Consider the following 14,269-nt stretch of genomic DNA (forward strand, 5'->3'; position numbering starts at 1 on the left):
AGGAGAAAAATGTTTTTTACATTGTTTTCTCCCACCCACACTTCCTCATGCTTGCGCCACACCCACACACCGCAGCTGTTGTTTAATCAACTTTCCAGTAGTTTCCGTTGTGTTGTTGTTGTTTTTTGCCCAAAGGTTTTGGATGTTTTAGTTGGATGTTATAGCTAGTTTGATGGTGTGGTTTGTGGTGGCGATCATGTTAGGACCACAGTTTCACTTATTGCAAGTCATTCAGGGAAATGACATCTGTTCAATTCCTTCAAATGTACACTCAAACAGGTCTACTCACCTACCAATATTAGGCAGGTATCAACTTTCAGCTCAGTGTCAACTGGCTAGCAGAGTGACGTCCGCCTCCAGGTTTGACGTGTTGCACTCTGAAGACAGTTGTACAGAGGTTATCTGAGTTACTGAAGCCTTTCTGTCAGCTCCAACCAGTCTGGTCATTCTCCTCTGACCTCTCTCATCAACAACTCATTTCCGTCCACAGAACTGCTGCTCACTAGATGTTTTTGTTTTTCACACCATTCTGTGTAAACTCTACACTGTTGTTTGAAAATCCCAGGAGATCAGCCATTTCAGAAATACTCAAACCAGCCTGTCTGGCACCCACAGCCATGGTCAAAGTCACTGAGATCACACCCCTCCCCCCCCCCATTGATATGAACAGTGATAGGCCAGCTACTTGGAAAGTGTAGTAAGCTAAGCTACCAGTTACTCTCAATTAAATATAGCTTAACTACAATGATGCTATCCCCAGAGAAATGTAGCAAGCTAAGCTACAAGCAACATGGCAAAAGTAGCTTGCTACATCGAAGCTACTTTTTTTTCGTTTTTTTTTTTTTTTTTTACATTGAATCAACTTCATGATCAAGAACAACTTTCCACCAAACAAATAGGCAGGCAAAAAAAAATGCTCAGTTCGATTGTTTATTAACACACACTGAAACTCACTGGCACAATATTAAAAAACAATTCAAAAATATTTTTCAGGCAATAAAACCATAATAAATAAAAGAGTGATAGTGTCAGAATCAGAAAGACTTTATTGATCCCCGGGGGGAAATTGGGACAGGTTACAGTAGCTCGCACACAGAACACAACATAGCATAAAATAAACAGTAGTAAAATGCAATAGTAAGCAAAAATAAGCAAAATAAAGTAGAGTACGTATAAAGTAAGCAAAATAAGTGTGGTCTGTGGTTTGGGGATGAAAGATTTTTCCTTCCCAGTATGGCGACGGCATGACATTGTCTTCTCCTGTTTTATTCCGAACCGCAGCAGAAATCTCCAGTCCACTGCTGCGTGATTTGCTCATGGATTTTCTCTGGGGAGTAGCGTGTAACGTTTGTTGGATGCTACGTCGCTACTTGGTCTATAAATAGCTTAACTACTGAAAACGCTAATTGATTCAAAAGGAGCGACGCTACCACCAAGCTACTGAGAAATGTACAGTAGTTAAGCTATATAGCTTCGCTACTGCCCAACACTGGATATGAACATGAACTGAAGCTCCTGACCTGTATCTGCATGATCTTATGCGTTGCACTGCTGCCACATGATTGGCTGAACGTAGGGCTGGGTGATATGACCAAAATCTCATATCCCAATATAGGTAATTTCATATCCCGATAACGATGTACATCATTCACGATAGAGCATATTTTCTGTAAATTCAATTTGTAGTTTATATAAAATGACCACATGGCCATTTATTTATGTAGCAGTTAAACCAGTTAAAATGTTGTCAAACCTCACCAAGGATACATGCATTCAGAATACAGATAAGCATGGCTATTCTTTACAACACAAATAATAATAATTAGTTGCAGGGCAGTAGAATGAAACACAAACTGAACCACACCACCAATTTTCAAAGATTACATTAGAGCAAAACGGGTAGAATAAAAGTTATTTAGCCTATAGTTCAGTCCAGTTCTCTCAGTTTGTTTATAAAGGAACAAAAATGCTCTACTTTCGGGATTTCCATGTTACCAGTTCAGTTCACTCAACAAAAATACTCCACTCCGGGATTTCACGGGTTATCCAACACAACTCTTAAACCCAGGGAAAGCTATAAGCTAAAGCTAACGATAGACGTTTTGTTGTCGGCTCCTCAATGGATTTCCTTGGGATGATGAGAGGATGGGACGAGACGTTTTGCCAGGTTTAACGTTAGGAGGACACACGCAAATATGGATCAAACGCAGACTAATCATTACTATATATTTACACCCAACACTGTTAAGTGGACAGCAACAAGGCACATGTCATCAACTTTATATTTTAAGGAGAGTTATTATTATAGAGAATGATATTCTTTACTCAGACAAAGAAGGTAGGGAGACATGGCAAGAGATGGCAATATTCATTTTAGGCCAGCAAATGTACAGTTGGTTCCAGAGCCGTTATTCTATTCTATCACACCCATAGTACAATTTTACCTAATTGTATCAGTGGATCTAACTCACACCTGCCCCACTCTGTCTGTCTGTCTGTCTGTCTGTCTGTCTGTCTGTCTGTCTGTCTGTCTGTGTGTGTGTGTGTGTGTGTGTGTGTGTGTGTGTGTGTGTGTGTGTTTGCGTGCGTGCGTGCGTTTGCGTGCGTGGGCGTGCTGTTTCAGGAGAGCCAGTGACTGTGTACCGTCTTGAGGAGAGCTCCCCCAACACCATCAACAACAGCATGTCTTCCTGGGCCCAGAGGGGCCTGTGTGCCAAAATAGAGTTTCTCAGCAAGGAGGAGATGGGCGGGGGGCTGAGAAGAGCCCTCAAGGTGCTCTGCACCTGGTCAGAGTACGACATCCTTAAGCCGGGGCACCTGTACATCGTCAAGTCCTTCCTTCCGGAGGTGGTCCAAACCTGGCAGAGCATCTACAAGGAGGACACTGTGCTACACCTTTGTCTCAGGGTAGGACACACACACACACACACACACACACACTGCTTCAGGCTGTAGTTTCTTGAGAATAGGATCTGATCCCCCCTCTCTCTCCAATTGTACTTGGCTAAATCCCCCCGCTGTCATTGCTCCACATCCTCTGCCGACCTGGGGAGAGTTGTAGCCAGTCACTTCTTTTCACCTGACAGCGAGGCGTTTCACCGGCAGGACGCAGCGTCCCGGGAGGATCAGCTCTGCCCCCCCAGTTCCCCTCCCCCGACCAGAGGAGGCAGTAGTACAGCAACCAGGACTGATACCTCACCCGCAGAAACACGGCCAATTTGGTCTGTAGGACGTGTGGCCAAGCCGGAGGTACCGCTGCCGGGGGTTTGAACCCGGGTCACTGCGGTGGTCCTGCGAGTGCTTTTGCCTCTACACTACGCAGACGCCCCAGGATCTGATTCCTGATTGAACTATATTAACACCAGAACACTTGTCGGCACTTGCAGTCAAAGTGTTGCAGGGCTTCTTGCTAAGGAGGAAAAGAGGTTGTTGGTCAGGCTACTGCACAAGCGGAAGATTACCGCCAACACTACTTGCCACTTTATGGTTTGTGAAAAAGCATGGCAAAGGAGTAAGAACTGTGGCAAAAAGTAATCACGCAAATAACCACAAAAATGCCATAGCAACTCAATTTGTGATCTTTTTTTTCCAAGAGATAATTTAGATGTTTTGATGTGGGGTTGTATGAGGTACTTGCCGACAGTGTACTACACGCAGTAGAATGCAGCCGGCGCGGTCCCAGTTTGGAGAAATGCAGACCAGCCATGTCAGGCAAGTAGAGCTGTCTGCTGAGTGTGAACAGGGTCACAACAAGCACACAAAAAGAACAGCAAAAACCCTGAAAATGCTTCCTCACTGCTCACATGGTGTCATCAAGTCTCCACAACCCCTCAGATGCCACGTTGCCTTGAAAAGACATGACGTCTTTTCACCCTGTTTTGAGCTGAAATCTTCACTGTAGCCAGGTGCTCCAAGAAGTGCTCCTCCACACTTATGCTTTGAGCAACATGGGTTGCAGTGTTTTTTGTTTTACGTTTTTGCTCATGTAGTTTGCACTGACTGTCTGCAAGTACCTCATACAAACCCGCATCAAAAAAATCGGAACTATCCCTTTAATAATCTTTTATTTTGGGCAGTATTTCAGTTGCTCTCTTATCAAGCCTGCACCCCCTTCCTGCACTCCCAGTATGTTACATGTCTTTATCAGGGTAGTGACATTGACATGAAAAGACCTCATCAGTAGATTGAAATTGCAATGGAAACCTTTATCAGACTATTTGACCGGTGTCTGTCTGCCTGCCTGCCTGCCTGTTTGTCTGTCTGTCTGTCTGTCTGTTTCAGGAAATTCAACAGCAGCGAGCTGCTCAGAAGCTGACATTTGCCTTCAACCAAATCAGGCCGAAGACAATCCCTTATTCACCGAGGTAACGACACATGTGGTACAATTAGGGCTGTCAATCGATTAAAATATGTAATCGTGATTAATCGCATGATTGTCCATAGTTAATCACAATTAATTGCAAATTAATCGCCACTTTTTTAATCTACCTTAAACCGATATTTTTCAAGTTTTTAATACTCATCAACATGGGAGTAGATGAATATGCTTGCTTTATGCGTATGTTTATTATTATTGGAACAAGACAAATACTGTCCAGAATATTCTTCAGAATAACCTCAAAGGTGTGCATGCTCAAACAATATGCAGACCCTCGTCCTCCACAATGTTAATCGGCCTGCAAGCTATAGCCACCCATTTGGCTACCGCTGTTGAAAGTTTGCGGCTAGAGGTGTGCAGGTCTGGCAAACTATCCAGCGTGCTCTGCCTAGCCTAGGTCTCGTTATATCCTAACGCTCCGCGTTGGGACCGATGCTTTCCTATTCAGGGCGGCAGCCAAGTGATCATCATGCAGTGTTTCCCACATGATTTTGAGTATTTGTGGTGGAGGACCGCAGACCCCCTAGGGGGGTGTGGGGGCATGCCCCCGCAAGGTTTTTTTTTTTTACATTTTTAAGTAAAATGCATGAATTTGGTGTACTTTGAGAAAGCTTAAGAGCAAAATTAAAAGGCTAGATCTATGAAGAACATGTCATCATTACTGTGCTGTGGGTTTACAATGACAAACTAAATGTCTCCCTATAGGTCAGGGATACTCAACTTGCTTTGCCACTTTCGTGAAATGATAGAAGGCGAGGGGCCAGTTAATAAACAAACAATATACATTTTTCTGTAGCGGATTGTAGGTTTTTGGGGTGTCAGCCAGAGTTTAGGCTGACAATGTTGTGCACACCGGATAGTTAGTTAGGTTAAGTTAGTTAGGTTAAGTACATACATAAGTGCCTGGGTAGCGAGCAGATGGCGATATTTGACAATTTAGCAGCTAAATCATAGATTATTGAAAGATATTCCATATTCCAGACTGAAATGCTATAACAGAAGTATTGGCCAGAATGACATGAACATTTATTGGACACTTATTCAGCGGGTATCTTGCATGTTGCGTTCAGGTGCACTGTAAAAAAAAAAGTTTTTTTTTTTTTTCTTTTTTTTTTTTTGGTCAACATCTTTTTGTGGCGGTCAAAATCCTTTTGTGGCGGCCCGCCACAAATTCCTTTATGTATAACGGCCTATGAAACGTTACAATGAAACACCATTATGTGCAGTACTGAGTGTGGTTTCACTCTCAAACTACCGTACATCAGCACATGAATAGAATCACCTAACTTGTTTTTACTGAATATCAGTAATATCAGTTCTCAGCCCTGATAGCCTACTCTGTGCTGCTTAATCACTCTCAACACAACACATTTACTTGTTGAAATGACAAAAAAAGAACAGTTAGAATACAAATCAAAGTTTTACCACATGGGTAAAGGAATGTGGTCAAAACACGGCTCAGTGTACTTTCATTTCTCTCCCTGCAAATAAAATTTTATTGATTTTTAACAAGCAATAAAGCAGTAAGACACGCCACAGACAGTGGCGTATTCACTGCACATATGTGCAAATGGCATGAACATACTTTAAACATAATTAAACATAGTAACACTCTGTTAGGTGCAAATAGCATATACCTAATTAAACATACTATTGAACATTAGTCATATGTGATGGTAGCAGCTGCAGTGCGGTACAGTACGGCTACTACACTATTTGTATATGTTAAGGAGTCTCGTGGCCTGCGAGAAGGAACTGTCCCTCAAGCGATTTGTGCGTGCTCTTGGGACCCTGTATCTCCTCCCTGAGGGTAGCAGGGAGAACAGACTGTTGTGGGGGTGGTTTGTGTCTTTGATGATCTTCATGGACCTCCTGAGGCACCGCTGGTTGTACAGATCTTGCAGTTCTGGCAGCTCACATCCTGTTATGTGCTGGGCCGCGCGCCTCACCCTTCTTAGCGCCCTGCGGTCCATGGTGGTGCAGTTCCCGTACCAGGTGGTGAAGCAGCCAGTCAGCAGGCTTTCAATGGTGCCTCTGTAGAAGTCCCTGAGGATTTTTGGCCTTAGCCCGAATTTCTTCAGGCGTCTGAGTCCGTGTAGTCGCTGTTGGGCCTTTTTGACAACAGTGGCGGTGTGGTTGGCCCATGTCAGGTCCTGGTGGATATTGACTCCCAGGTACTTGAAGCTGTCCACCCTTTCCACCACTGTGCCGTTGATGGTGATTGGGGGGTGTGTGCCTTACCCCCTTCTGTAGTCTACAATGATCTCCTTTGTCTTGGAGACGTTCAGAGAGAGGTGGTTGTCCTGGCACCATCTTTCTGTTCTTTGTTATTCTTTGTTGTCATCTATGTGTGTCCGTCATCTTTTTGTGCTCTGTGAAGCGGCCTTGGGTTCCTTGAAAGGCGCTATATATATCCAAGCTATTATTATTATTATTAAAATCAGTGTCTAAATCCTCTCTGGCAGCGTCACTAAGTTTGGGTATTTCAAGAGGGTAAAAAAAAAATCAGATCAGATTGAGCAGCTTCGCAATTAGATGAGTAAAGTTCGCTGTAAAACTCCTTAAAACGGTAATTTATCTCCTATTAACACATTGACTGCCAGCCGTTTTTTTTTGCTGTAGGTAGCTTCTGCCAAGCCGTTTTTTGAGGATTATGGCTCATTTTACAAGAGCCGAGGATTCGTTTCAGCTTGGACTTTGTGAACATACAATATCTCAAAAGTACTAATAGAATGTGTACTTTCTCTGTCTAAAAGAGTTAGTTTGTAGAGTTAGTAGTTATGTAAGCATTAGCAGTTGAATACAGCATGGTTTTAGCGTCAGAAAAAATATTCAGAGATAAACGGCTTTTTGTGAAATTGGATAGAACAGTCACTTTAACCATTCATTTTTGGCTCTCTCTCTCTCTCTCTCCCTCCCCCTCTCGCTCTCTCTCTCTCTCTCTCTCCCTCCCTCTCGCTCTCCCTCCCTCTCTCTCTCTCTCTCTCTCTCTCTCTCTCTCCCTCCCTCTCGCTCTCCCTCCCTCTCTCTCTCTCTCCCTCCCTCTTGGGAGGGAGACGCACTAGGTTTAATCCTAGTGAGAGGGGGAGAGGGAGAGAGAGAGAGAGAGAGAGAGGGAGGGAGAGAGAGAGAGCGAGAGAGAGAGAGAGAGAGAGGGAGAGAGCGAGAGGGAGAGTTGCTTCAACTCCTCCCTCCGTGGGCGTTCTTCTTGGCTGCAGCGGCCGTCAGCTTGTCATCAGTCTCAGTGCTTTGCTGCTGCTGTGCCTGTCTGCACGGCCGCTGTTTGAGGAAGTCGGGATGGACTCGCTCGCTTCTTGGAGTTTTGGTTGAGAGAAGCTTTTGCGATTCTGGTCATATTTATGCTGCGTGTTTCAAAGTGTGTTCCTCCACCTGTAATCTATTATGTAAATTTGCAATCCCGCATCGCCAGCAATCAGCGCGAAAAGGAAAGCGTTTTCCCCCATCCATTTTCATGAGAATGGCTGGGGTGAGAATGGCGTGACAAGTTAAAAAAATGCTTGCCTTCCTCTAGTCAGGACTCAGGAGAGCACTGTTGCCACTTAGTGGGTCGGTGGAATGGGTTGTAAACGTTCGGTGGCTCCAATAATTATATAAGAGATGTAAAAGGGTTAGATGCACAACCCACCGTCAAAAAAAAAAAATCGATGCCAAAAACGTGTAAACACGTTGTTGGCAGTCAACAGCTGGATTCTGAAAACGTGTTTACACGTTGTTGGCAGTGAATCTGTTAAGTCTATTATTGCTTGCACAATGTAAACCACTGGCCATTTCCAGCATGTACAGTACGTACTGTACAGTATACTGTATGTGTCATTCCACTTCATTCAAGCTCCAGTTTCAAGCTTATTATCCTACGACACTGTCTTGTCAAATTACCTGAGACAACTGAAGGAACACTTTATGGACAGTCATGCTCAAAAAATATATTAAACATTTACTTTTTTAATAATAATAGTTATTCTGTACAGTAGTGTGATATATTGTTATTTCATAGTTCTGGTATTCTATTGTAACATTGATAATGAAAATATATTTCTTCCATTTAAGAAAGATTGCATTTGTGTGTTTTTCTTAGGAGGAGTTGGGGCACCATGTAGCAATTACACTTAGGGCATCTGTGGGAGCAAGGAGTATGTTTTGCTTGCATGTCTGTCACTCGGTTACTGGGGGGAGTTGTGGGTGTGTGTATAGAGGATATGCACGGACGTCACTTTGCGGGCGTGACCATGCAGTGACTTCTGCCTTTGTGACGTCACGTGCATACCCTCTATATGTCCGTGTGGAGATGTGTGTGTGTGTCAATGGGGGGTCGGAAACGGCAGTCATTAAGATCACCTACACCTGCTTGCCATTCAGTTTTGTTTGACGCTAAATGTTAAGCTTATGTAACATCTCGCTACTATATGCAGAGCATGTCGTGTTTTATCTGCGGGTTAAAATAAACACCCCTAAAATGCAGCTACGGACTCATGCCTCCTGTTTCTGGACTCAGTATGTCGGACAGATCCCTACGGTATAGGGATAGGGATAGGGTATGGTTCCTCTCAGCGGCTAACTGCTAATACTCTTGTTAGATAGTCGCACTTCAGCACCCAAATGGCAAGCGGAGGTGCTGGGTACAAGAAAATGATCGTCTACCAGTTTTCATTTCAATCAGTTCGAGCTGTGCAATTTTAAGACATAGAATTGTATTTTCTTTAAGGTTGAGGTTACATAACTCAAAACAACAGAAGAGACACCTCGGGACAGTTTTGTCTAAAACCTCAGGTTTGCCTCAAAAATTGCCCTTTTTGAGCCCGTCCCTTCTGCCTGCACAGGTTTCTGGAGGTGTTCCTGCTGTACTGTCACTCTGCCGGGCAGTGGTTCGCCATCGAGGAGTGCATCACCGGAGAGTTCAGGAAGTTCAACAACAACAATGGAGACGAGATCGTCCCCACCAACCTGCTGGAGGAGACCATGCTGGCCTTCAGCCACTGGACCTACGAGTACACCCGAGGAGAGCTACTGGTGCTCGACCTGCAAGGTCCGGTACAAACCCACGGTCATGAGATCCGATGCTATCTTATTGTCAGAGAATGTGCCACAGCACAGAAGAACTTTAAACACAATACATGTATAGGAACAGCAATGTGTCCTAGTGAAACTGGTGCCAGCAACAACTTGTCAACTTGGTTTCACATTACATGTTGACACAAGGACACACAGCAGGACTTTGAATGTATTTAAATGGTCAACAAATATCTTGAGAGTGGCCTTTTGTTTTTTATTATTTAGTCATTGGTAAAGTTCCTTTGTGGGGTAATCTCAGCAGTGGTCCAAGATTTCTGATACTAAATTTCAGGTATTCTAAAACTAATATATTGGACTCATAATAGGTTGTTTCCAGTTTCCTTTCCCTGGTTATAATCGATTATATTAGATCAATTGACCACCTCCTCATCTACCACTACACCACAGTCCAAGACTTGTACATATGGCAGAGGTAAATTTGGGCTGTTGCAGGGGTTAATGTCTTGATTATGTACATAATTTGAAATGTCTGGATGTCTGTTTGCAGGTGTTGGGGAAATCCTGACAGATCCATCTGTTATAAAGAGTGGTGAGAAGGGGTAAGTGCCCTCTGAAGTTCTCACACAAGCTAGCGTCTCTTTTTCTGCTTGTTTTATCTTGATATTCGATCAGATTCAGCTTTACTGGGCCTTGGTTGCTAGTAATGTGCTACTGAATAAATATGTGGTTGATCCTACAGATCATATGATATGATATTTGGACCTGCCAACCTGGGGGACGACGCCATTAGAAACTTCCGCGCCAAGCACCACTGCAACTCCTGCTGTCGGAAACTCAAACTTCCTGGTGAGGGTTCTTCTACAGTTGCTGTTTAGCGAGCTTATTCCTAAACTGATTGACTAATTTGTGCAGGTGACGTATAAAAACCAAAGGCACATAATCAAACATCTCACCTCAAAACAAATGAGAGAAAACAAAAGTACAAACATGAGTAATAGAACATAATGAAGATTCTGTTGTGTTACACCATCTAGGTTTGCGCCTGACACTGTCTCCTTCTGTTTCACTTGTTTTCCAGATCTGAAGCGGAATGAGTACACGCCAGATAAGGTGACGTTCCCACAAGAAGACCCCCACGACCCAGGGGGTGGGGTCAGGGAATCCCGCCAATCAATGAGGCAGATGCTGTGATTGGTTTAAAGAGAGAGGGGGTGAGGGTGAGGTAGGGTGGTGCACTGTTATGATCTATTTAGTCAAAGCCACGGACAAGGAAGATGTGCAAACGCCACAACCGGAAGAAACTGGAAGAATCACGCCTGTGTTCCCATGGAAACCAATGCATGCAGACTGTTAAGTTTTTGTTGGTCCCGCCAAAAGCTGTGTCAAACACAAATCAACTAGCGTGACCTTTTTTTTTTTAAGTAAAAGGGGGGGAGTTTTAAAGATATTTTTTTACAACTTTATATGTTATGAGTATATTATTATATATGAAATGGCTATCAACCGGTACAATATCACTGCGGAGGGTCTAGTATTTATTGTGAAGTTTGAGAAGTTGCCTTGTTAAAGAAAAAAACAATTCCAAGTGCATTGTACGTCTCGGTTACAGCAGCTTCTGAGGAAAGCTGCTGAGATTCACATTGAAAGACTCTTTGCCTCTTCTCACCAGAACATTTTTATAAATGTGTATAAAGACTTATATCACATTTTTTCTTTTGTTTCATACTTAATGAAAAGATATACATGAATTTGAAATCTTGTAAAATATGGGCAGATTGCAATGCAACTTTTACAGAGCAATGTATGTAATTTTATTGTATTGAACTCTCAAAATGTGTCCACCAAAAATTCCTGATAGTTTTTAATGTTACAGAGGTACTATTGCTATATCTTTGTCATCAACTTGTATGAGCAAATTACAATCTAGTGTATCTTATAGATACTGTTATTTGACATGAGCTGAACAGATTAAAATTAAAATATTTTATGCAGGGGAACTGAGAAACTAAGGGTATTACTGTATACATTTTGTACTGTATATCATTTTAAACTAATAAAATGTATAAAAAAAGTTTCTGTTCTGTCTTCAGCACCCTTGTGCATTACCCAATTTAATTCCAACTTGCTTTTATTCATCATCATGGAAAACTTGCTACCTGAAATTCATTTCAATCATGAGAGGCCAGTTGGTAGGATTTAACAAACTTTATTTAGCAATCGGCATGCATGGCAAATACTTTAACGCATGACTCCATTGGCCAGTGGTGCTGCTCTTGAGGCAAGAGGAGGGCATCTGCATAGGCTAGGATAGGGGATCCCCCCCCCCCCCTGTGGGGGATCCTACAGGAGTCGAGACTCGTTGGTGGCGGACTGGGGAGGTGGGTGGGGCAAAACAACGCTTCAGAGGACGGCTTCAGGGGAGATGGACTGCCGTGAAGCTAGCTGCTGCTATGATCGGCCAGAGAGAGGTGATGTAGAACCCTTGCTACATATATGAGAATGAACTGATGTCATTGCAGACGTCATACTTGGACTTTAACTGACCACAACATAGCTGACGTCATACTAGAACTTGACTGACGTCATGGGGTGATCAGGGTATGCATGTGTGGCCTTCTGCTTGAAATTTGGTCTGGAGACCTCACGAGTCTATATTTTAAACACATGGATGATACCATCCTCCAAAACAAAGCCAAGCAAAGGTATTAAGATGACTCATATAACTAATAGTAACCCGTCCCATACGTAATACAAGCAGACATTGTTTAAGAGATGTTTTTCACAAGTGTTTGATATCTCAACCATCACTGTTGCCACCTTATATTACCACCATTAGCCTAGCCGTGATTCTCAACCTTTTCCATATAAGGACCAAATTGGAGCCACAACCCCATTTGATGAGATTTCGTCTCAGCTGTATAAAGGGATTCTTCTTTCCAGATAATGGGTCTTAAAATAATATACGTTTCCACCATTTCCAAAGGATGAAACTGTAAGAAAAATGTGGATACATAATGTGAGACGTGGCAATTTAGTGATTAAGAAGAGCATGACAGTCTGTAGTAGACAGACACTAATCCACGGATGTTATTCATGGAGGAAACCGACGCTTGGTAGCGGGGGCAGTGCCTGTGTTGTTTGCCTGAAACGACTACAGTCTGCCTGCAACCAGACCATGTCGTGTCTGGGAGAGAACAGGACGACCAGTCGGGCCAGAGGATGAGATTGAAGAAGAAGAGATGGACGTTGAGCTTTTGCTTCAGTGCCATGATTATGATGCAAACCCAGAACCATCTGCTCTGGATATGGCATGTGAAAAAATACAGGTGATAGAGGAGTTGCAGGAGAGGCTGGCTGAGGTTACACTGAAGCAGACAGTCGTTTGGCTCTGAGAGGTTTTTGGCATCAGATGATGACATCAGATTCTATACCAGGTACGTTATGGCATATGATATTCAGCGTGCATACCTCTGTAGTTATGGCTTTGTTGTTGACCTATATTGTGTTCATATTCATTCACTACCTTTAGCCTACTATACTTTCATGTGAGCACAGGACCATATTAAAGTCATGTTAAATGAATAAAAGCAAGACAAGATAGACATCAACACAGAGCTACAAATATAAAATAAAAAGCAAGACATGGAAAAATAAACTAACTAAAAACAACATGGGGTAGAACACTCAATCATTGCTGGTATAGATGCAGTTGATAGTGGACTAAACTTTAAAATTACTGCAATTAATTCTAACAGGAGCAACACATTCGGCCACTGCACTGCCTCCTGGTGGCAAGATCTTTCATGGTGAACATCAATAAATAGGTTTATGCTTCTTAAAGGTAATAATATTTTTCTTTCACTCATTTAGATTTGCCAGCTACCGCCATCTGGAGGAATTCTGGAAACGGATTGAACCTACAACGAAGAGAACGGTGCCTGCTGCCTGGGACACAGGCATCCACTTTCAGCACAACAGCAGCTCCTGACCAGGCCCCTGCTGCTCCACCTCCTCTCCTGACCAGGCCCCTGCTGATCCACCTCCTCTCCTGACCAGGCCCCTGCTGATCCACCTCCTCTCCTGACCAGGCCCCTGCTGATCCACCTCCTCTCCTGACCAGGCACCTGCTGATCCACCTCCTCTCCTGACCAGGCCCCTGCTGATCCACCTCCTCTCCTGACCAGGCACCTGCTGATCCACCTCCTCTCCTGACCAGGCCCCTGCTGATCCACCTCCTCTCCTGACCAGGCCCCTGCTGATCCACCTCCTCTCCTGACCAGGCACCTGCTCATCCACCTCCTCTCCTGACCAGACCCCTGCTGATCCACCTCCTCTCCTGACCAGGCCCCTGCTGATCCACCTCCTCTCCTGACCAGGCCCCTGCTGATCCACCTCCTCTCCTGACCAGGCACCTGCTGATCCACCTCCTCTCCTGACCAGACACCTGCTGATCCACCTCCTCTCCTGACCAGGCACCTGCTGATCCACCTCCTCTCCTGACCAGGCACCTGCTGATCCACCTCCTCTCCTGACCAGGCACCTGCTCATCCACCTCCTCTCCTGACCAGGCTCCTGCTGATCCACCTCCTCTCCTGACCAGGCCCCTGCTGACCCACCTCCTCTCCTGACCAGGCACCTGCTGATCCACCTCCTCTCCTGACCAGGCACCTGCTCATCCACCTCCTCTCCTGACCAGGCACCTGCTGATCCACCTCCTCTCCTGACCAGGCACCTGCTGATCCACCTCCTCTCCTGACCAGGCACCTGCTGATCCACCTCCTCTCCTGACCAGGCACCTGCTGATCCACCTCCTCTCCTGACCAGGCACCTGCTGATCCACCTCCTCTCCTGACCAGGCAC

The 14,269-nt window shown here is 44.3% G+C and overlaps 1 protein-coding gene and 1 pseudogene across 2 annotated transcripts in view; both read left to right on the forward strand.

Moving 5' to 3' along the window:
• The window catches only part of LOC310791152 (transient receptor potential cation channel subfamily M member 7-like), a gene marked incomplete at its 5' end in the record, with an annotated part of 36,029 nt that extends 24,771 nt beyond the window's left edge, over nt 1-11,258 (forward strand). The window contains 6 exon segments of the mRNA XM_083652845.1: nt 2,624-2,907; nt 4,282-4,364; nt 9,217-9,422; nt 9,957-10,008; nt 10,149-10,255; nt 10,488-11,258. Coding sequence (XP_083508971.1) covers nt 2,624-2,907; nt 4,282-4,364; nt 9,217-9,422; nt 9,957-10,008; nt 10,149-10,255; nt 10,488-10,600 — 845 coding nt within the window. The 3' untranslated portion in view covers nt 10,601-11,258.
• The window catches only part of LOC310791642 (asc-type amino acid transporter 1-like), a 557,867-nt pseudogene that overhangs the window by 510,332 nt on the left and 33,266 nt on the right, over nt 1-14,269 (forward strand). The gene's annotated exons all lie outside the window — the stretch shown is intronic.

The sequence above is a fragment of the Poromitra crassiceps genome (genome assembly GCF_964638095.1).
Source record: "Poromitra crassiceps genome assembly, chromosome: 16".
Lineage (NCBI taxonomy): Eukaryota > Metazoa > Chordata > Actinopteri > Beryciformes > Melamphaidae > Poromitra > Poromitra crassiceps.